General features: G+C 42.3%; 1 protein-coding gene across 1 annotated transcript in view; it reads left to right on the forward strand.

Moving 5' to 3' along the window:
• The window catches only part of LOC120917653 (cytochrome P450 2J6-like), a 30,770-nt gene extending 11,432 nt beyond the window's left edge, over nt 1-19,338 (forward strand). The window contains exons 5-9 of the mRNA XM_040329105.1: nt 3,263-3,436; nt 5,400-5,544; nt 5,741-5,928; nt 17,301-17,442; nt 19,066-19,338. Of these exons, the coding sequence (XP_040185039.1) occupies nt 3,263-3,436; nt 5,400-5,544; nt 5,741-5,928; nt 17,301-17,442; nt 19,066-19,247 (831 nt within the window). The 3' untranslated portion in view covers nt 19,248-19,338. The remainder of the gene's footprint in view (nt 1-3,262; nt 3,437-5,399; nt 5,545-5,740; nt 5,929-17,300; nt 17,443-19,065) is intronic.
• Nucleotides 19,339-19,646: the final 308 nt, after the last annotated feature.

Genomic DNA, 19,646 nt, shown 5'->3' on the forward strand with positions numbered 1-19,646 from the left:
AGACACATGTTCGGAAATGCTGGCGGTGGGCTGGGGACCATCTGGCCTTTCATATGAAAAATATAATGGCAATGTGTTAACGGCAATCAACCAGCAAATGTTCAGAAAGCGATGCCTCTCCTCTAGACGCTGGCCCTCGTCAGAGTTGGTTCCTTCTGTGGAAAATATGGGCGGAGAGGGGATTTCTGAATTTTTCTGTTTTTTTTTAACATTGTCTTTAAATTTTTCATATGAAAGACCAGATGGTCCCCAGCCCACCGCCAGCATTTCCTAACATGTGTCTGTGAACATATGTGTTTTTGATATAGAATATCTTCCCCGCTCTGTTACACCGCATGACTCTATCCTTAAGGTTTCCTGCTCCTGATGCGTATTTTTTAGGCATATCCATCTATATTTACAGTAGTGCTTGACAAAAAACTCCTGAGGAATCCAAATCGAATGGCGAAACATGTTGAGAGAATTGTCTGCATGCATTCTTGACATTCTATTTATGATATGATGGATTTTTTTACTTAATGTATTTTGTATAATAAAATGTATATATTTTTGATATAAATCATTTGTATTTTTTTGCACCTTAAAAATCCCATTTAATTCTCCTATGTTTATGCTATTGACAGTTTCCTCTGCATGTACTTACTTTCACTGTCTTCTTAACTTCATCTATGAGAAAATGCAAAATTTTATTTCTTAAGCTCCATTACCATATACACTTGTATTCAATACAGAAGAGCAGTATGTTACCCAAAGTAACTGATCTTCAATTACAATAAATCTGTCCTTTGAATTGCATTATCTGCAACCTCAGGTCAGTGTTGATGGGAGAATCCATTACGCAGAGTCATTAGGCCAGATTTAGATAGAATTGCCTATCTTTAGGCGGGCGTAGCGTATCTCGGATACACTACGCCGCCGTAACTTGGTGAGGCAGGTACCGTATTCACAACAAACTTGCGTCCTAAGTTACGGCGGCGTAGTGTAAATGGGCCGGCGTAAGCCCGCCTAATTCAAATTTTCCAGGCAGTGGGCGTGTTGCATTATAATGAGTCTTGACCCCACGTAATTGACGCTCCTAACAAACAGCGCATGCGCCGTCCGTGAACGTATCCCAGTGCGCATGCTCGAAATCATGTCGCAAATAGTCAATGCTTTCGACATGAACGTAACTTACGCACAGCCCTATTCGCGTACGACTTACACAAACGACGTAAACGACGTAAAAATCTACGCTGTCCCAACGCCCATACTTAACATTGGCTACGCCTCCTATAGCAGGGGTAACTTTACGCCGAAAAAAGCCTTGCGAAAACGACGTATATCAATGCACCGGGCGCACGTACGTTTCTGAATCGGCGCATCAAGCTCATTTGCATATTCTACGCGTAAATCTATGGAAGCGCCCCTAGCGGCCAGCGTAAATATGCAACTAAGATACGACGGCGTAAGAGACTTACGCTGGTCGTATCTTAGACAAATTCTGGCGTATCTGATTCTTTGAATCAGGCGCCAAGATACGACGCCTCACACTCAGAGTTACGACGGCATATCTGGAGATACGTCGTCGTAACTCCTTTCTGAATCTGGCCCATTGTGTTCTTCCAGCAGGGGGGAAGGGAGGCAAGGAAGCCGGCCCAGGCCGGGAGAACAGTGATTATTGCTATTGGCTATAACAGCTGCTGGCAATAATCGCATACAAAAAGCCAACAGGCTGGTTGTACCTAAGTTGATTGATGAACTTGGGTACATTCAGCCTGCCAAGACATGGTTTGAACATGGTGCTGAACCGGCTGACATTCAAACTGTCTATGGCCAGCTTACAAATGAAACCCCAGAGATGTCACATATTTTAGCACTGTTTGTGACAATCAGGCCATGTAAGGGTTCCCTCCCTAGACATCAACAGATTATCACACACACAAAATCTTAAACATACCGGCTGATTCCCAGGTGGTGAGCATTACTTTTGTTTGGAGAGGAGTTTGGAAACGGCTAGCTGCATGCTCTGTATTGTACCACCAACCAAGATGGTGACAAGCACTCAGGAAGATCTTCCCTTACATGACCACCTCTAATGTATCAATCAACTTTAAAGGGGTTGTAAAGGTTCGTCTTTTATTTTTTAAATTGGTTCCTTTAAACTAGTGCATTGTTGGTTCACTTACCTTTTTCCTTCGATTTCCCTTCTAAATGTTTTTTTTTCTTTGTTTGAATTTCTCACTTCCTGTTTCTCCTCAGTAAGCTTTCCACTATCATCCGAGCGGTGGAAAGTCATTTAGAACAGCTTACTGAACACCTTACTGAGGAGGAACAGGAAGTGAGAAATTCAGACAAAGAAAACAAAGAAAAAAAACATTTAGGGCCAGATTCACAAAAGATACGACAGCGTATCTCTGTGATCCGCCCGTCGTAACTATGCGGCTGATTCATAGAATCAGTTACGCATAGATAGCCCTAAGATCTGACCGGTGTAATTGACTTACACCGTAGGATCTTAGGATGCAATTCTAGGCCGGCCGCTAGGTGGCGATTCCATTGCGGTCGGCGTAGAATATGCAAATGACTAGTTACGGCGATCCACGAATATACGCGCATTCGTCGCAATCTCTTACGTCGTCACTAGTCGGTTTTTCCCGTCGCAAACTTAGGCCTGCTTTTTCATGGCTTATCTTTAGAACAGCCATGTTAAAGTATGGTCGTCGTTCCCGCGTCAAATTTAATTTTTTATTTTTTTTTGCGTAAGACGTCCGGGAATACGAAACAACGTAACGCACGTCGCCGTTCAAAAAAAACGTTGGGGTGCCGTAACTTCGCGCAAAGCACGTCAGGAAATTTTCACACGGAGCATGCGCAGAACGTTCAGCGCGGGAACGTGCCTAATTTAAATGGTGCCCGCCCCATTTGAATTAGGCGGGCTTGTGCCGAGCGGATTTACGTTACACCGCCGCAAGTTTACAGGTAAGAGCTTTGTGAATCAGGAACTTACGCTGTAAACCTGCGGCGGTGTAACGTAAATGGGATACGTTACGCCGCCGCAGCGTAACGTATTTCTACCTGAATCTGGCCCTTAGAAGGGAAATCGAAGGAAAATGTAAGTGAACCAACAATGCACTAGCTTAAAGTAACCAATTTAGAAAATAAAGAAACAACCTTTACAACCCCTTTAAGTCCAGCAACTTTATATGTAACATATCTGAATATAAAATGAACCATGAAAGCAAAAGAAGCTATGAATGATCTTTTGTTACTTTTTTCCTCTCAGCTCTATAATGCATTTGGATTTGTGAAATATCTTCCATTGCCACATCAGAAGATATTCAGAAATCTTAAGACAATCTTCGCATTCTTTGGTAAGGTTTTAGAAGAACACAGGAGAACCAGAGTGCCCGGAGAACCCAGAGATTACATAGACTGCTATCTAGAAGAACTTGATATGGTAATCTTTGACAATTCTTAATTCTCACACACACCAAAAAATTCTTACACACATTCTCATGTATTGAATGAGCATTGGAAGCTAGAGTCTTTGCTAGAATGAGTGAAGTAAAATATTCTTCATATGTTCCTGGAAATGGCTCTAAGGACCGGTACCGGCACAGATTATGAGTCACGTTACCAGCACACCAAGAATCTCTGAGAAATCACAGCATAAAATAGTGATATTTTGGAGTCACACCGACCCCTCTTCCGGCATTTGACCGTTACATGTCCTGCGCAGCCCCAAAACCTTGCTATTTTATGGTGTGATGTGATTTCTTCAATAAAACTTTTAGATGCTGTAGTGCCTGGCTATTTTCAGAGCCGGTGCTATTGTAAATTTAGAGGGAGTTTAGAGAGGTAGTTGGCTCTGAACCTGTTTATTTGGTTAAATTTAGGGCCTCTGCTCCAGTTTTGGCTGTGCTGTTGTGCATACAGTCGTTGTCTGGGGAGTGTGTTCCCGCCCCAGGCCGACAGGTGGCAGCAGTTGGATATCTCTTCCCGGCAGCCAATCAGGAGGGTTGATCGCCTCGCTGTGCATGCTGGGAAGGGGTATTTAAAGGGCAGACGCCATTGGTTCGGGGTCGCTGTGTTCCCGCCCTTGAGCTGGGCAGTTGTCCCACCACCCCCGTGTGTGGCACTCCTGGCCGGGGTGTGTGCGTGTGTGTGTCGCAGTGTTCCTGGACCACGTTGGTCCGGAGCGCACATTCGTCTAGCTGGTGGATCCAGTGAGTTGACTGGGTCCCTAATTTGCCAGATGGTCCTGGGCTGTCCGCCCAATTGGAGGAAGCCGACTGATGAGGAACCTGTCCGGGAGATACCGAGCACGAGGCCGGTGTTTCAGGAGAGGCCTGTCTATTCATCGGAGGACACTTTGGTTCTGAGAGGCTGGACGCGGGTCGCCTATCGGTTGCTGATTTAACTAAAAGCTATGTGAAGGAGAACCGGGTGCTAAATCCAGTCAAGAAGGATTTTGGAACGCAATTGTCTCCAATCTTCAGGAGGGTCTGTGGCAGAGACTTAATCCTATTCATCCGAGTGACACTCTGGCTGCCAGGCTGATGAGAGAGGCTTGTCCAGATGCACTATACCCACTCTGGCTGGAGTGGCGAAATAAAGTTGCCGTGGGAAGCAGGACTGTTTCCATATCCTGTTACACCTGAATCTGCGGTTTTCTATTTTGCTATCCCTTCACCTTTCTACTATGTATTGTTTTTACCCGGCTGGGTAATAAAAGCACAGGAAAGACACCTGTCGTGTGGACATTGACTTTACTGCAGCTCTCATCCAGTACCCTAGACGGTGGAGATACAGAGGTAACATGCCACCCAAATCAAACCAGCAGCTCCTTCGGGGGTAGTGCTACAAAGCTGTCTCAGAGATCCTTGGTGTTCTGGTGACCTATCTCCAGGGCCGATCCTAGGCAGGGTGCACAGGGTGCATTGCACCCAGGCGCCTGCAGAGGTGGGGGCACCGAACATCTAACAGACTCTCTAACAGAAGCCCTCTCTGTGTCCATCACAGAGGCTCCCCCTCCAGGTCCCAATAAAGTACTCTGGTTCTCTTCCTGTATTTTGTTTATTGTTAAGAGATCATGTAAGGATCCCAGGGTAATGAAGACTTTGTGGGGGAGCATCTCTGTGGTTGAGTCATTGCCATAGAAACATTTGTAAAGGGGAGGAGTTAGTAAAATGATGACGCCCATGTGAGGGCGCCAGAAATATTTTTGCACCCAGGCGCCTGTGACCCTAGGATCGGCCCTGCCTATCTCTTAACTTTAGCTAGCATGAGTAAGCACCATGCCAAGGAACACTCCTGAGTAAACCTTGTGCTCTTCAGCAAATCCCATGCTATATACAATCTTGTAACATCTGAGTGACTACTAATTAGTAACTTGGTGTAAGCTCTTTCTATATTTTTAGGAACATGAAGATGGTCACAAGTCAGCCTTTGATGCTGAGAACCTCTTAGCATGTGTGAGAGATCTCTTTATGGCTGGGACAGAAACTACCTCTGCCAGTGTAGAATGGAGTCTGCTTTATATGATGACCTATCCCGACATTCAGGGTAAAGTCTTGAGAAAATGATTTTCTTTTTGGATCTCTGTATTGTTTCTATATTGTCCATTACAATCCAGCAATCGGGTGCTTTTACTTTCTGCCACCTGCAATTTGATTGATTTTTATCCAAAGATTTAGTAATACAAACCTACGCTGCCTTCAGTTTCTGCAGTGTAAGTATTATACTGTGTTTGCTCTTTCAGAGAAATGTCGGGAAGAAATAGATAATATTCGAGGAGACAGAGACCATCTTGCTTATGATGACAGAGTAAAGATGCCGTACACACAGGCCATTCTGCAAGAAGTCCTGCGCTTTGCCTCAGTTTCGGCAATAGGAGTTGCTCATGCACCCATTAAAGATGTTCATCTGAATGGATATTCTATACCAAAGGTCAGAAGACACTTCAAGTGTATGTCTGAGCAAAATAAACAGACACCTATTCAATATATCTCTGCAATACAAAAACAGTTCCCTATATTTCATCTCTATAAAAACACTGCAAGTAAAAAAAAAATCTGTTGAGCTGCCAGAAATCAAAAGAACTCATACCTTTTGACAACCCAATACCTTTTCTGTGCTTGAGCTCTTTTATCGGAAAAAAGATTTATTGTGCCAACAAAATAAAATACAAATTACAGATTACTGATCACATTCAAAAGAACAGTATTTGTTACAACTGTGAAGCATGAGTAATGTGAGCAAAGAAAATAAAGCAGTGGCACCAAAAGCATTACAATGAAATATCTTGACAGAGAAGGAAAGAAACACTGTGCTGGGTGGGCAAGTGTAACCCCGCCAACCCAACACAACCAAACATATGGCCAACTGGCCATTTAATAAACCATATCGCCCTCAGTCCACCCGCCTAATTGAACCCGCCCCCTCCACAAACAGAGGGCGTGTACATAGATTACATTGCCTGCCCAATGAACACCCAAAATAGTCTGTTCACCAATCAAATACAAGTGCCTCTTATACTTGTAGCAACCGATTCAGAATCCGTCCCGGTGGTGCCAGTTCAAGGGTTTGCAGCCAAGCCTGCCATATGGAGTAACAATTCTGGGCTGCATTTATATGCTTATATGTTAGGTGCTCCCGTATGAGGATGTAGTTAAAGCGGGGGTTAACCCTAAAAAAAAATGTTTTTCTTTATCTACCATCCAAACGAGCATACTAGCGTCGGCTACAGTATGCCTTTTTTTTTTTTTGCGGTGTACTTACTGTTTAATCCTCAACTTTCGTTTCAGACTCCGGCGGGGAAATGGGCGTTTCTATGAAGAGGGGAACATGATTGACGGCCGGCTATGGCGCGTCACACGTTCCAAAAAAAAGCCGAAATAGGACGCGGACATATACGGCGCCTGCGCAGTCAGCTCCTAGTCTGTGCGCAGGCGCCGTATAGCGCCGTGAAAAGCCGAGTCCTACTCCGGCTATTTTCGGAACGTGTGACGCGCCATAGCCAGGCGCCAATCATGTTCTCTTCTTCATAGAAACGCCTTTCCCCGCAGGAGTCTGAAACAAAAGTTACGGATTAAACCGTAAGTACAGCGCAAAAAAAAAAAAGGCATACTGTAGCTGACGCTAGTATGCTCGTTTGGATGGTACATAGTTGTGTTTTTGGGTGAACCTCCGCTTTAACCTGATCTATCCACTGTTTTTTTGGTCGGGACATGCGAGGACAGCCAAAACCTGGCCACCAGCTTTCTAGCTAAGTACAATAGTCTGATCACTGCTATATTGATGGGGGGGTGGGGGGGTATACTTCTTCATCTACCGCTCCCAAGATGCATATTAAGGGTTCCAAATGGGCCCTTGATTGATAGACTGAGGAGATAACCTCAGTAATATAATGACATTTAATATATTTTTTTTCTTTCTGTATCACGTTTTTAAATGTCCGTTGAATAAATAATTTATAAATTTTACTTGATATGTTTTGAGGTGTGCTCTTTAAAAGTAAGTCCCATGGGCATTTTCGTTTTTTGTTGTGTGCATACCAATGGAGACTGAGTAGCACCTCTACCCATCCCACACTAGCTCTTTTCTCTTTATAGACCTCTACCCTCCTCATTCCATAGGCTCTACCCATCCAACATTCTTGTTCATACCTCAGGAACATATTGATCTTCATTAATCAATAATGTCAGAAGAAACAACCTCTGCTGGCCCTAGCATCCTCTTAGTTCAGAATATCCTGTCATGACTGACATTTCAAAATAGTAAAGGTCCTATTAATGGGGTTAGGTAGCATTTAATTAGCCAAATATTCATTTACATTTTAGTAGGTATATAAAAAAACGAGTTAGCAACTTTGACTTTCTTTCCTGCAAAGAGCACTTCCTAAAACAAAACCCTGATGGTTCTGCTGCTTTAGACCTGGGCTTGTGTATCCATCCCATTAGGCCGCGTACACACGGTCGATCCATCCGATGAGAATGGTTCGACGGACCGTTTTTATCAGTTCACCGCTGAAGCAGACTGATGGTCTGATGTGCGTACACACCATCAGTTCAAAAACCAGGTCAGAACGCGGTGACGTAAAACACACGACGTGCTGAAAAAAACAAAGTTCAATGCTTCCAAGCATGCGTCGACTTGATTCTGAGCATGTGCGGGTTTTGAATCGATGCTTTTGTGTACTAACCATCGGTTTTGACCTATCGGTCAGCCGTCCATCGGTTCGATTTTAAAGCAAGTTCTAAAACTTTGGTCTGAAGGAGAAAAGTCCGATGGGCCGTACACACGGTTGGTTTGGACCGATGAAACTGAACCTCAGTCCGTTTTCATCGGTTTGGACCGGTCGTGTGTACTCGGCCTAAGGCTTACAGGCAATGCTTTGACACTTCCATATAGTGTTGAACTTTGCTACTAAGTGCCACCTCAACACATTCCTATTGGCCGATCACTATGGTAGGCAGTTGTCCTGGCCCAAAAGAATACACAGAAAGCATGAAGCAACACTATCAGCAAGAGCTCAAGCTTTGCCTGAGTTTTGAAAAAATGTATTGGAATATTAACCACTTAAGACCCGGACCATTATGCAGGTTAAGGACCTTGCCCCTGTTTGTGATTCGGCACTGCGTCGCTTTAACTGACAATTGCGTGGTCGTGCGACGTGGCTCCCAAAAAAAATTGGCGTCCTTTTTTTCCCACAAATAGAGCTTTCTTTTGGTGGTATTTGATCACCTCTGCAGTTTTTATTTTTTGCGCTATAAACAAAAATAGAGCGACAATTTTGAAAAAAAATGCAATATTTATAACTTTTTAAATGTAAAGACAAGAGGTACTCTCGCGCTGTCAGAAGATCCTACTAAGTGAAACTGGGGTGGTGTTTAAGCTAAAGGGGACACTGCTGCAGACACCTAGTGATCTATCCTAAATAGAAAAAATGTGTCAAATGAAAAAAGGTGATGGTGTCTGCGCTGTGTAACAGAGACACGGGGGGGGGGGGGGGGAGATAGATAATGTGACTCTAATTCACTCTATATGCATAAAAAAGTGTCTATATACAGTAGACTACCAAATATTTCAGATCTCTGCCTGGATCGATAAGTGAAACAAAGATCTCAGAAAAACATAAATTACAATAAAGTGAGTGCCACACTATACACAAATAAATAATGCATAAATATATAGACTTAATATAATAAATAAATGTAAGAGTCAAGCAAAGTCAGCATAGAATACGTGCAAAAAAATATATTATATATAATAAATAAATAATTAAATATATATAGGAAAGTCTCTGAGTGGTGGTCCCAAAAAACCAATTGTTGAGAAATGCTTCAGTGTGCAAAGGATACCTCTTTTGACTTCTTAGCAGTTTATCTCACAGCTGTAGCTCTAAGGATTGACTTGACGTGACGTGACGATACGTGTCGGGATTGGAGCACTAGACCCAGCACTATGACGGCAGGCATTTGAGTCACGGTGCTCGCAAGTGTCACCGATCATATAGCTGAAGTATATGTGAGTGTTTTTTACTGTTATTTACCAATAAATGTGCACCATTTTTTTATGGGATTACGCAATGTACTTCCTTTCCTTTTTTCCTTGACCATACTGCCACCCTTCGAGTACTCTTTGCTGTACACTGGGAGTAGGAGAGATCTAAGAGGAACATAAAGATTTTTGCAAGCTCGGTGCTCGTGGGGACAAGCCCGCTATTCATTGTTCCATGTGGGTGCAGTAGTGCGTTTTACCATCTGAGTCTACTTTGGGGTAACAGAGTTACACTATATACATCCCTTTTTTTTTCCACATGGTATCATCCAAGAGTGATTCCCCTGACCGCATATGAGCTCATCGCAGTATCTGCTGTTACATGAGGTGCTATAAGCTGTCATTAAAACCGTCTTGAGGTAAGCTGCTTGGCATCACTGGAGGTGTGTGCACATTTGGAGTTTTTTACCCCCCAACACGTGTGCTGGTTTCCTGGATTCACCACTCAGAGAATTTCTCTATATCTTCTGGGCATTTAGTCTAGCTGGTGTAAGGCCGCGTACACACGGTCGGACAAAACCAATGAAAACGGACTGAAGTTCAGTTTCATCGGTCCAATCCAACCGTGTATGGGCCCCATCGGTCAGTTATACTTCGGTCCAAAAAAAGAGAACTTGCTTTAAAATTGAACCGATGGACGCCTAACCGATAGGTCAAAACCGATGGTTAGTATGCAAAAGCATCGGTTAAAAACCTGCGCATGCTCAGAATCAAGTCGACGCATGCTTGGAAGCATTGAACTTAATTTTTCTCTGCACGTCGTTGTGTTTTACGTCACCGCATTGGACTTGATCGTTTTTTTAACTGATGGTGTGTAGGCACATCAGACCATCAGTCAGCTTCATCGGTTAACCGATGAGAACGGTCCTTCGGACCGTTCTCATTGGATGGACCGTCCGTGTGTACGCGGCCTAAGAGTTTAAATTAGATACTCACTGGTTTGGGTTTCCTACCATCTGGCTGATTATATTATCGGATGTGTATCCCTTGAGAATTATCAGGTCCTTAGAGCTACAGCTGTGAGATAAACTGCTAAGAAGTCACAAGAGGTGTCCTTTGCACACTGAAGCATTTCTCAACACTTGGTTTTTTGGGACCACCACTCAGAGACTTTCATATATATATATATATATATAATTTATTTTTTTTTTTTTGCACGTATTCTATGCTGACTTTGCTTGACTCTTGCATGTATTTATTATATTAAGTCTGTACGTACAGACCAAACGTTTGGACACACCTTCTCAATCAAAGAGTTTTCTTTATTTTCATGACTCTGAAAATTGTAGATTCACACTGAAGGCATCAAAACTATGAATTAACACATAACAAAAAAGTGTGAAACAACTGAAAATATATTTCATATTCTAGGTTCTTCAAAGTAGCCACCTTTTGCAGCAGATACATCTCTAGAACTGTTAAGAGGAGACTGTGTGAATCAGGCCTTCATGGTAGAATATCTGCTAGGAAACCACTGCTAAAGAAAGGCAACAAGCAGAAGAGACTTGTTTGGGCTAAAGAACACAAGGAATGGACATTAGACCAGTGGAAATCTGTGCTTTGGTCTGATGAGTCCAAACTTGAGATCTTTGGTTCCAACCCCCGTGTCTTTGTGCGACGCAGAAAAGGTGAACGGATGGACTCTACATGCCTGGTTCCCACTGTGAAGCATGGAGGAGGAGGTGTGATGGTGTGGGGGTGCTTTGCTGGTGACACTGTTGGAGATTTATTCAAAATTGAAGGCATACTGAACCAGCATGGCTACCACAGCATCTTGCAGCGGCATGCTATTCCATCTGGTTTGCATTTAGTTGGACCATCATTTATTTTTCAACAGGACAATGACCGCAAACACACCTCCAGGCTGTGTAAGGGCTATTTTACCAAGAAGGAGAGTGATGGGGTACTGCGCCAGGTGACTACCTCTTGAAGCTCATCAAGAGAATGTCAAGAGTGTGCCAAGCAGTAATCAAAGCAAAAGGTGGCTACTTTGAAGAACCTAGAATATGAAATATATTTTCAGTTGTTTCACACTTTTTTGTTATGTATAATTCCACATGTGTTAATTCATAGTTTTGATGCCTTCAGTGTGAATCTACAATTTTCATAGTCATGAAAATAAAGAAAACTCTTTTTTTTTAACAACAAGGTTGGTCTTTATTAAGGCAAAAGTGGTACAACATAGGGTACAAGATATAAAGTACATATCGGCATCATAAAAAGAAAACTCTTTGAATGAGAAGGTGTGTCCAAACTTTTGGTCTGTACTGTATATTTATGCATTATTTGTTTGTGTATAGTGTGGCACTCACTTTATTGTAACTTATGTTTTTCTGAGATATTTGTTTCACTTATCGATCCAGGCAGAGATCTGAAATATTTAGTAGACTCTATAGACACTTTTTTATGCATATAGAGTGTATTATAGTCACATTATCTATCTCCTTTCCCCTCCCCCTTTTCTCTGTTAGGCTGGGTTCACACTACGGTTTTCCCGTCCGTCAGCCGCATACGATTTATATGAAAAACCGTATGCGGCTGAAACGGACGGGAACGTATGGAACCGCACATATGTGCGTTTTCCATTGACATTAATGTTAAAGGAAAACGTATGCGTTTGCCATACTGTTTTAAAAACGACCGCAAAACCGTGGTTGAACACGGTTTTGCGTACGTTTAAAAAACGTTTTGCCAGCAAATCGTACGCACCCGGATGCATCTGAGTGCATACGATTTGCAATGCATTGTCTATCTATACGTTTTCCCGTCCGAGCCCGTACGTTTTCAATACTGAAATCGTATGCGGTTGACGGACGGGAAAACCGTAGTGTGAACCCAGCCTTACACAGTGCAGACACCATCAACTTTTTTCATTTTTTACTTTTTGCTATAATAAATATCCCTAAAAAAGATATAAAAAAACATTTTATTCCTCAGTTTTGGCCGATACGTATTCTTCTACGCAATAAGCGTTTATCGATTGGTTTGCGCAAAAATTTATAGCGTTTACAAAATAGGGGATAGTTTTATGGAATTTTTATTAATAATTTTTTTTAACTACTAATGGCGGCGACCAGTGATTTTTTTCGTGACTGCGATATTATGGCGGACATATCGGACAATTTTGACACATTTTTGGGACCATTGTCATTTTCACAGCGAAAAGTGCTATAAAAATGCACAGATTAATGTGAAAATGACAATTGCCATTTAGGAGTTAACCACTAGGGGGCGCTGTAGGGGTTAAGTGTGACCTCATATGTGTTTCCAACTGTAGGGGAACAGGCGATCACTGACAATGCCACAATGAAAAACAGGGAAGGTGTGTTTACACACACCTTCCCCGTTCTTCAGCTCCTGTGACTGATGGCGGGACACTGGCGGCGATCGGGTCCGTGGGTCCCGTGGGCACGGTCACGGAGCTTCGGACAGGGTCGTGAGCGCGCCGACAGCGGCGCGCTCGCGACCCCGCGGCTGGGCTCCTAAAGAGGATGTACAGGTACATGCTTGTGCCCAGCCGTGCCATTCTGCCGACGTATATCGACGTGAAGGGGTCCTTAAGTGGGTAAGGAAGCTGTGAAAGGTAGGTGTATCAATAGTTGCTTGCACTTCTTTCCTGCAGCCATGGGTGTTGATAGCACCAGACATCTGTTGCTTGCTGCCTTGCCTTGAAGGCCTTAGATCAGAGTGGCACAATGTGTAATGCAAGGCTGAGGGCTCTGAAGGTTCATATGACACAGCAGAGGGTAGACCTGGGAGGACTTTACTCACTCTGCCAGGTGCTGCTGCATCTGATGTATACGAGTACATTTGTGCAGTATTTGTGCTGGGGGAAAATTGAGCTTAGGGGGTATTTGCGCTTAGAGAGAAAGTGTATTTCTACTGGGAGGGGGGGATTTGTATTGGGAATGGTGAATTTTTAGCTTCCCACATGAGAAAAGTCCCAAGTAAAATAGAGTGATGCCTCGTACACATGACCAGTTTTCCTGTCGGGAAAACTGCCATGACAGCTTTTGGCCGGGAAAACTGGCTGTGTCTATGCTCTTTTAAATCCGATTTGGGGGTCTTTATTAAGACGATCAGATGAGATGGTAGATCCACATAAGTAGGTGCTTTAATTATACAAACATTGCAATGGAGAAATACAACACAGATCTCGTGAGTAAAAGTGATTTCTGAGCTTACAACTACGGGGTATACAATTTATACGTATGAATATTCATAAGATATGGGTATGTATCAAGTGTATTCTAGGCGTGATAAAGGTGTGATCTTATAGTTTTAGTCCAATCAAAGTCCATTTCTTCTTTATAGCAAGGGAACAGTTAAATGGGTGGTTACATCACGTGACGAGTCTCTGGTCAGTTCAAACTGGTTTAGTAGAAAGTCTATTCCGAACAGGCCTGATCAGCAGCCTGTGTCTGGTTCCCAAGGACAAAACGAAGAAGCTGTGAACATCTCTGAAAAAGCAAACAAGGGTGCATTATCAATCCTTAAAGTGAACATCTATATTTATATATCTATATCTATATCTATCTCAACATTATCAGACCCCTAAATTATACTCGGCTCCATGGCAGTTTTCGTGACAGGAAAACCGCCGGGAATCGCGGCAGGAAATGTTCTCTTTCCTGCGGTCTTTTCATCAGTTTCCCGATGGAAATACCTCTGGTGTGTACACGGGGAAAGTGACCAAGCAGGTTCTCGGTTTTCCCTTGATGGAAGTTCCTGCTTTAGAGCCGGTTCACACTGGGGCGAACTGGGATCCGACTTCAAGTCGCCCCAAGTCGCGTGGTCGAGAAAATTAATGGAAGTTAATGGGAGCCATCTTAATGTCCACTACTGAAGTCACTCCGACTTCAGAAAAGGTTCCTGCACTACTTCAATCCAACTTCTAGGCAACTTGTACCCATTGATTTCAATGGAAGTCGCCTCAGAAGTCGGATCACTGTCTTAACAGAATCAACAATACAGGAAGATAACATACATTTCTCAGGCAAACCCCTCCCTCCCCCCTTCCTTCCACAGAGCTGATTATTGTTTGATTTGCCACTGGAAAGCCTCCTGTCCTGGAGGCGACTTGAAGTGACCCTGTAAGTTGCCTGATGATTCATACTCAAGTCGTGCCAGAAGTCGTGTTGCCCCTGTGTGAATGGGCTCTCAGCTTGCACCCTTTTCTATAAACACAGACACATAACAATAAAACACATCCTCTATATAAATCTAAATAAAACAGACTTATCAGCGGGATAATCAAAGCATATTTAACCTCTTCACACCCAAGGGTAAACAAATCTAAATGCCTAAGCCCAATTTTGTGACTTTGACATATTAGTAAAACCGCCCATATCATCACAGCTACTTTGGGAGTTATTTACAAAAGGCAAATCCACTTTACACTACAGGTGCAAACTCCAAGTGCAAAGTGCACTTGAAATTGCACTGAAAGTGTACTTGGAAGTGCAATTGCTGTAAATCTGAGGGGTAGATCTGAAATGAGGGGAAGCTCTACTGATTTTATTATCCAATCATGTGCAAGCTAAAATGCAGTTTTTTTCCCTTGCATGTCACCCTCAGATCCACAGCGACTCCACTTCCAAGTGCACTTTCGGTGCAATTGAAAGTGTACTTTGCACTTGTAGTGCAAAGTGGATTTGCCTTTAGTAACTAACCCCCTTTGTGCATTCAGGTGGATTATACCTTGTTGTTTTCAGGACAAATTTGGCTTTCATTTGGTGGTACTTGGTAATTGGATATCTCCTGCTTTTTTTTTATTATCAAAAGACAACTGTCCCAAAACCGTAAAAATATATATTTTATTTATTAATTTAGGTACTACATGACCCTACCACCAAAGAACAAACCAAAATAAATTATCCTGATGACAATTGCAGTGATACCACATACAGTATGTGTATATTAGTTGTCTGTACCCGTAATACAGCCCCAAAACAATAGTGCACAGTTTGCCTTTTTTATCCTACCTAAACCACACTGGCAGTCTGGTACTGACACTTAAACTAATTAAAAAAAAATAAAATAAAAAATTCTGTCCCCCACAAAAAATACTGATTCTGACCTTGACACAAACACTAACCCTAGCACTGACCTAGATCAAAACTTTTTTTTTTTATTATTATTATACATTTTATTTATTTATTTTTTACAAACACTTTTTTTTCTGTGCGAGGACAGAGCGAGATACAACTTAACTCTTTCCTCCATTCACAGAAAAGGAAAACACGGAGACAGATTTTCACAGTGACTGATCACTGTGATAGCCAATCAGAGGCTATCACAACATAAGGTGACCTGAAATCTTGTGTTCCGGGTCCCGATCATTGGTACGGGGCCCGGGGCTCACAGGGAGACTCCTGTCTCTGTGCTGGAAGCGTTCCGCACTCCCAGCACAAAGGGAGGGATGCAAATATGCGACCCCATTGCAAAAAAGCCTAGTCCAGTGGGGCCACATATTTGTGCGACGTCTGCGTGAAGGAGTTAATTCCAAAAGCAAAAATGTTGCATATTGTAGCCTAATAGTCCTTAGATGTACGGGCTGCTTTCATTTACTCATTTAGTTTCCTTTAGTTTCACCAAATAATCCGGCAGAATAACGTGCTTCCTGTCCTTTTATGGTCACATTTATTCCCCCATGGTATCTATAGAAGATACAATGGTTGTTAAACAGACTAGACTTCAACCATGACTACCTTTGCTTATCTCAATTACATGATGATTGCTGAATCTGGTAGTTTACACAATAAGCATAAGGGGCCAGATTCAGGTAGAAGTGCGGCGGCGTATTGTATCGTAGATACGTTACACCGCCGCAAGTTTTCATCGCAAGTGCCTGATTCACAAAGCACTTGCGATGAAAACTACGCCGGCGGCCTCCGGCGTAAGCCCGTGTAATTCAAAGTGGCGTGTGCCATTTAAATTAGGCGCGCTCCCGCGCCGGACCTACTGCGCATGCACCCTTTTGAATTACCCGCCGTGCTTTGCGCGATGTCATTTTTTCGAACGGCGACGCTCGTAGCGTAATTCCGAATTCCCGGACAGCTTACGCAAACGACGTTAATTTTTAAATTTCGACGCGGGCACGATGGCCATACTTTATACAGCACATACGTGTGCTGTGTAAAGTTAAGCCACCCAAAACTTTGCGACGGGAAACTAGACTAGCAGCGATGTAGCGAACGCGAAGATCCGTCGTGGATCGCCGTAACTCCCAATTTGCATACCCGACGCTGGTTTACGACGCGAACTCCCCCCAGCGGCGGCCGCGGTACTGCATCCTAAGATCCGACAGTGTAAAACAATTACACAATGATTCTATGAATCAGTCGCATAGATACTCTGAGCGATACGACGGAGTATCTGAGATACTCCGTCGTATCTCCTTTGTGAATCTGGGCCAAGGTTCTTTTGTTTTTGTTTTTTTTCTAAATCCTAGAAAGTAACAAGGACATTTATGGCACAATCAACTGGTATTTTCTGTAATTGGTAAAAAAGGTATTAGCCTTAAAAATAAAAACTAAGGCAGGCACCATGTGTATGGACTGGTAATCTGCAATCTATAAAATATTGCTTTTGAGGTTTAGATTCTCTTAAAGACCGATAACCGATTAAATTCACTGATGTTCACCCAAAACCTATACTACAAGTTTTTGGGTGGGCACTGGTAAGTTAAGTCATCAACTTTTAGCTGTGATAAGTTCAGTTTATTTATCTTAAACTGCTTTTTAATTTTTTGTCTCCAGGGAACACTCATCATTACAGATTTATCATCAGCACACTATGATGAAAAATATTGGAAGTATCCAAATGAATTCAATCCAGAGAATTTCCTGAATGAGGATGGAGAACTAGTGAAAGTCGAATCTTTCCTTCCTTTCTCTGCAGGTAAAAGAAAGTTTCAATAAAAATCTAAACACTACATACCATATCACAGTACAGTGCCACGTCCCAATCATGGAGTAATAGAAGTCATAAATGGAAAAATTGAGTTTCTAGGCACTGCTGTTAAAAAAAACTATAATTTTATTTATAATAATTTATACATGGAGTTTAAAAAACACATTAAAAACTGTGCTGTACAGTGAAGAACTAAATATCCCCAATAGTACCTGTTGGTGTCAACAGTATAGAGCCATAACAGCCCAAATACATAGGACACGGCTAGAAATGTGAGAAAGTAATAATGGAGTATAATTTATCAACTGAGGATAATTATATCATAAATGGAAACACAGGCACATAGTCACAGTATAGATACAGTATTAGCTAGCTGATAAACTCATAGGCAAATCTCATCGTAACCGTGGGCAACCATCTAGAAATATATATATAGATTGTTTCACTGTGGCTTACTTTAAATATATTGAAAATAAAGTGAAGTGGATCCCACGCCAAAATAATTAAAAAAACGTGTATATATTATTATACAGTACTTGTATATATTGAGCTGCTCCTCGAGGTACAGGGGTGAACTTTGAAATGTAAGTGGAAGGTGCTATTGAGGGCGCTAAAATTTATAATGGGATACCTGCCTGAATAAGGACGGCAGGTAATAGATAATACTAGTGAATCTATTGCAGAAACAATCGTGAATAGTCTCGCATTCAAACAATATGTTACATACGTGTAGTATGAAAAAAACCATAAACCATAAATAAAGATAATCAAATGTACAAAATAACCAAATTCTTTGCCGTTAGGCTGCTGAAAAACACCATATATAAAAGTGAAAATTAAAGTTTGTAGTAGGAAATGATCATAAAGGAGAACATTCTTCTATGGGTGATCATGCAATAGATTCACTAGTATTATCTATTTCCTTATTCCTTATTCAGGCAGGTATCCTATTATAAATTATAAATTCTAGCGCCCTCAATAGCACCTTCCACTTACTTTAAATATATACTGTGTCAGGGAGACATTCTAAACATCATACTGTTGTTGTTAATTATTATTATTATAATTATATGTATAATTATTATGTTAATTTTGTTTGGGAGCCACCTCGCACGACTGCACAATTGTCAGTTAAAGCGACGCAGTGCCGAAAGCTGAAATTTCGCCTGGGCAGGAGGGGGGTATATGTCCAAACTTTTCAAACAAACGGCCAACTTATTGGCCTTCATACTTTCGGAGGGCCAGATTATGGTCAGCTTGGGCAGAAAATGTCCCGAGCCCAGAATCGGTGAGAAAAAATAGGGCCTCAGGGTTCGCGGTCAGTAGTAGGGGGGAGTAGTGCCTCTATTAGTATGAGGAATAGTATCCCATCATTGGTATTAATGGAAGAAATAGTGCTTTCTTGCTGGTGTTAGTTGGAGTAATAGTACCCCAAGGGCCAGATAAAGGCTGGCAAAGGGCCACATCTGGCCCCTGGGTCGCAGTTTGGAGACCACTGGGTTAAAGGAACCCATTTAGAAAATAAAAAACAAACCTTTATAACCCCTTTAAGTTGCATTTTAAGTGTTACTTTCCGTGAGTTCCCTCTTACCACCATGTGTTTCTCTTTAGGTCCCCGGGTTTGTCCTGGAGAGAATCTGGCCCGGATGGAGATCTTCCTCTATTTCACTACTCTGATGAGACACTTTGAATTCCACTGGCCGGACCCCATGTCTCCTCCGGATCTCACCCCAATTTTTGGAATCTCACAGAAACCAAAGCCTTTCAAAATGAGGCTGGTACCACGCACATAGAACTGGCCATATAAACTCGGAGTACTCAAAAGTGCACATAAACAATACCCAATTATCATTCCAATTAATAAAAACGATGTTGTTTTATTTACAATATATTAGATAATCCACACATGTGGTATCACAAATTTGGAAAATGTACCATAAAATTTTATAATTTTTGAAGGCTATTTACTTATGTTAACCACTTCTGTACCGACCCATAGTCATATGACATCCACAGAGGGGATCTCCCATCCCGAGTGGACGTCCTATGACGTCCTGGGCTTTGTGAGGGGATATCTGAATGATGCCTGCAGCTAGAGGCATCATTCAGACATCATTGTTTGCCGGCGGCGAATCTGCCTACCATAAGAATGATCATAGCGGCAATTCCGCCGCTTGATCGTTCTTATAGGC

This window comes from Rana temporaria, chromosome 11, assembly GCF_905171775.1.
Source record: "Rana temporaria chromosome 11, aRanTem1.1, whole genome shotgun sequence".
NCBI classification, from domain to species: domain Eukaryota; kingdom Metazoa; phylum Chordata; class Amphibia; order Anura; family Ranidae; genus Rana; species Rana temporaria.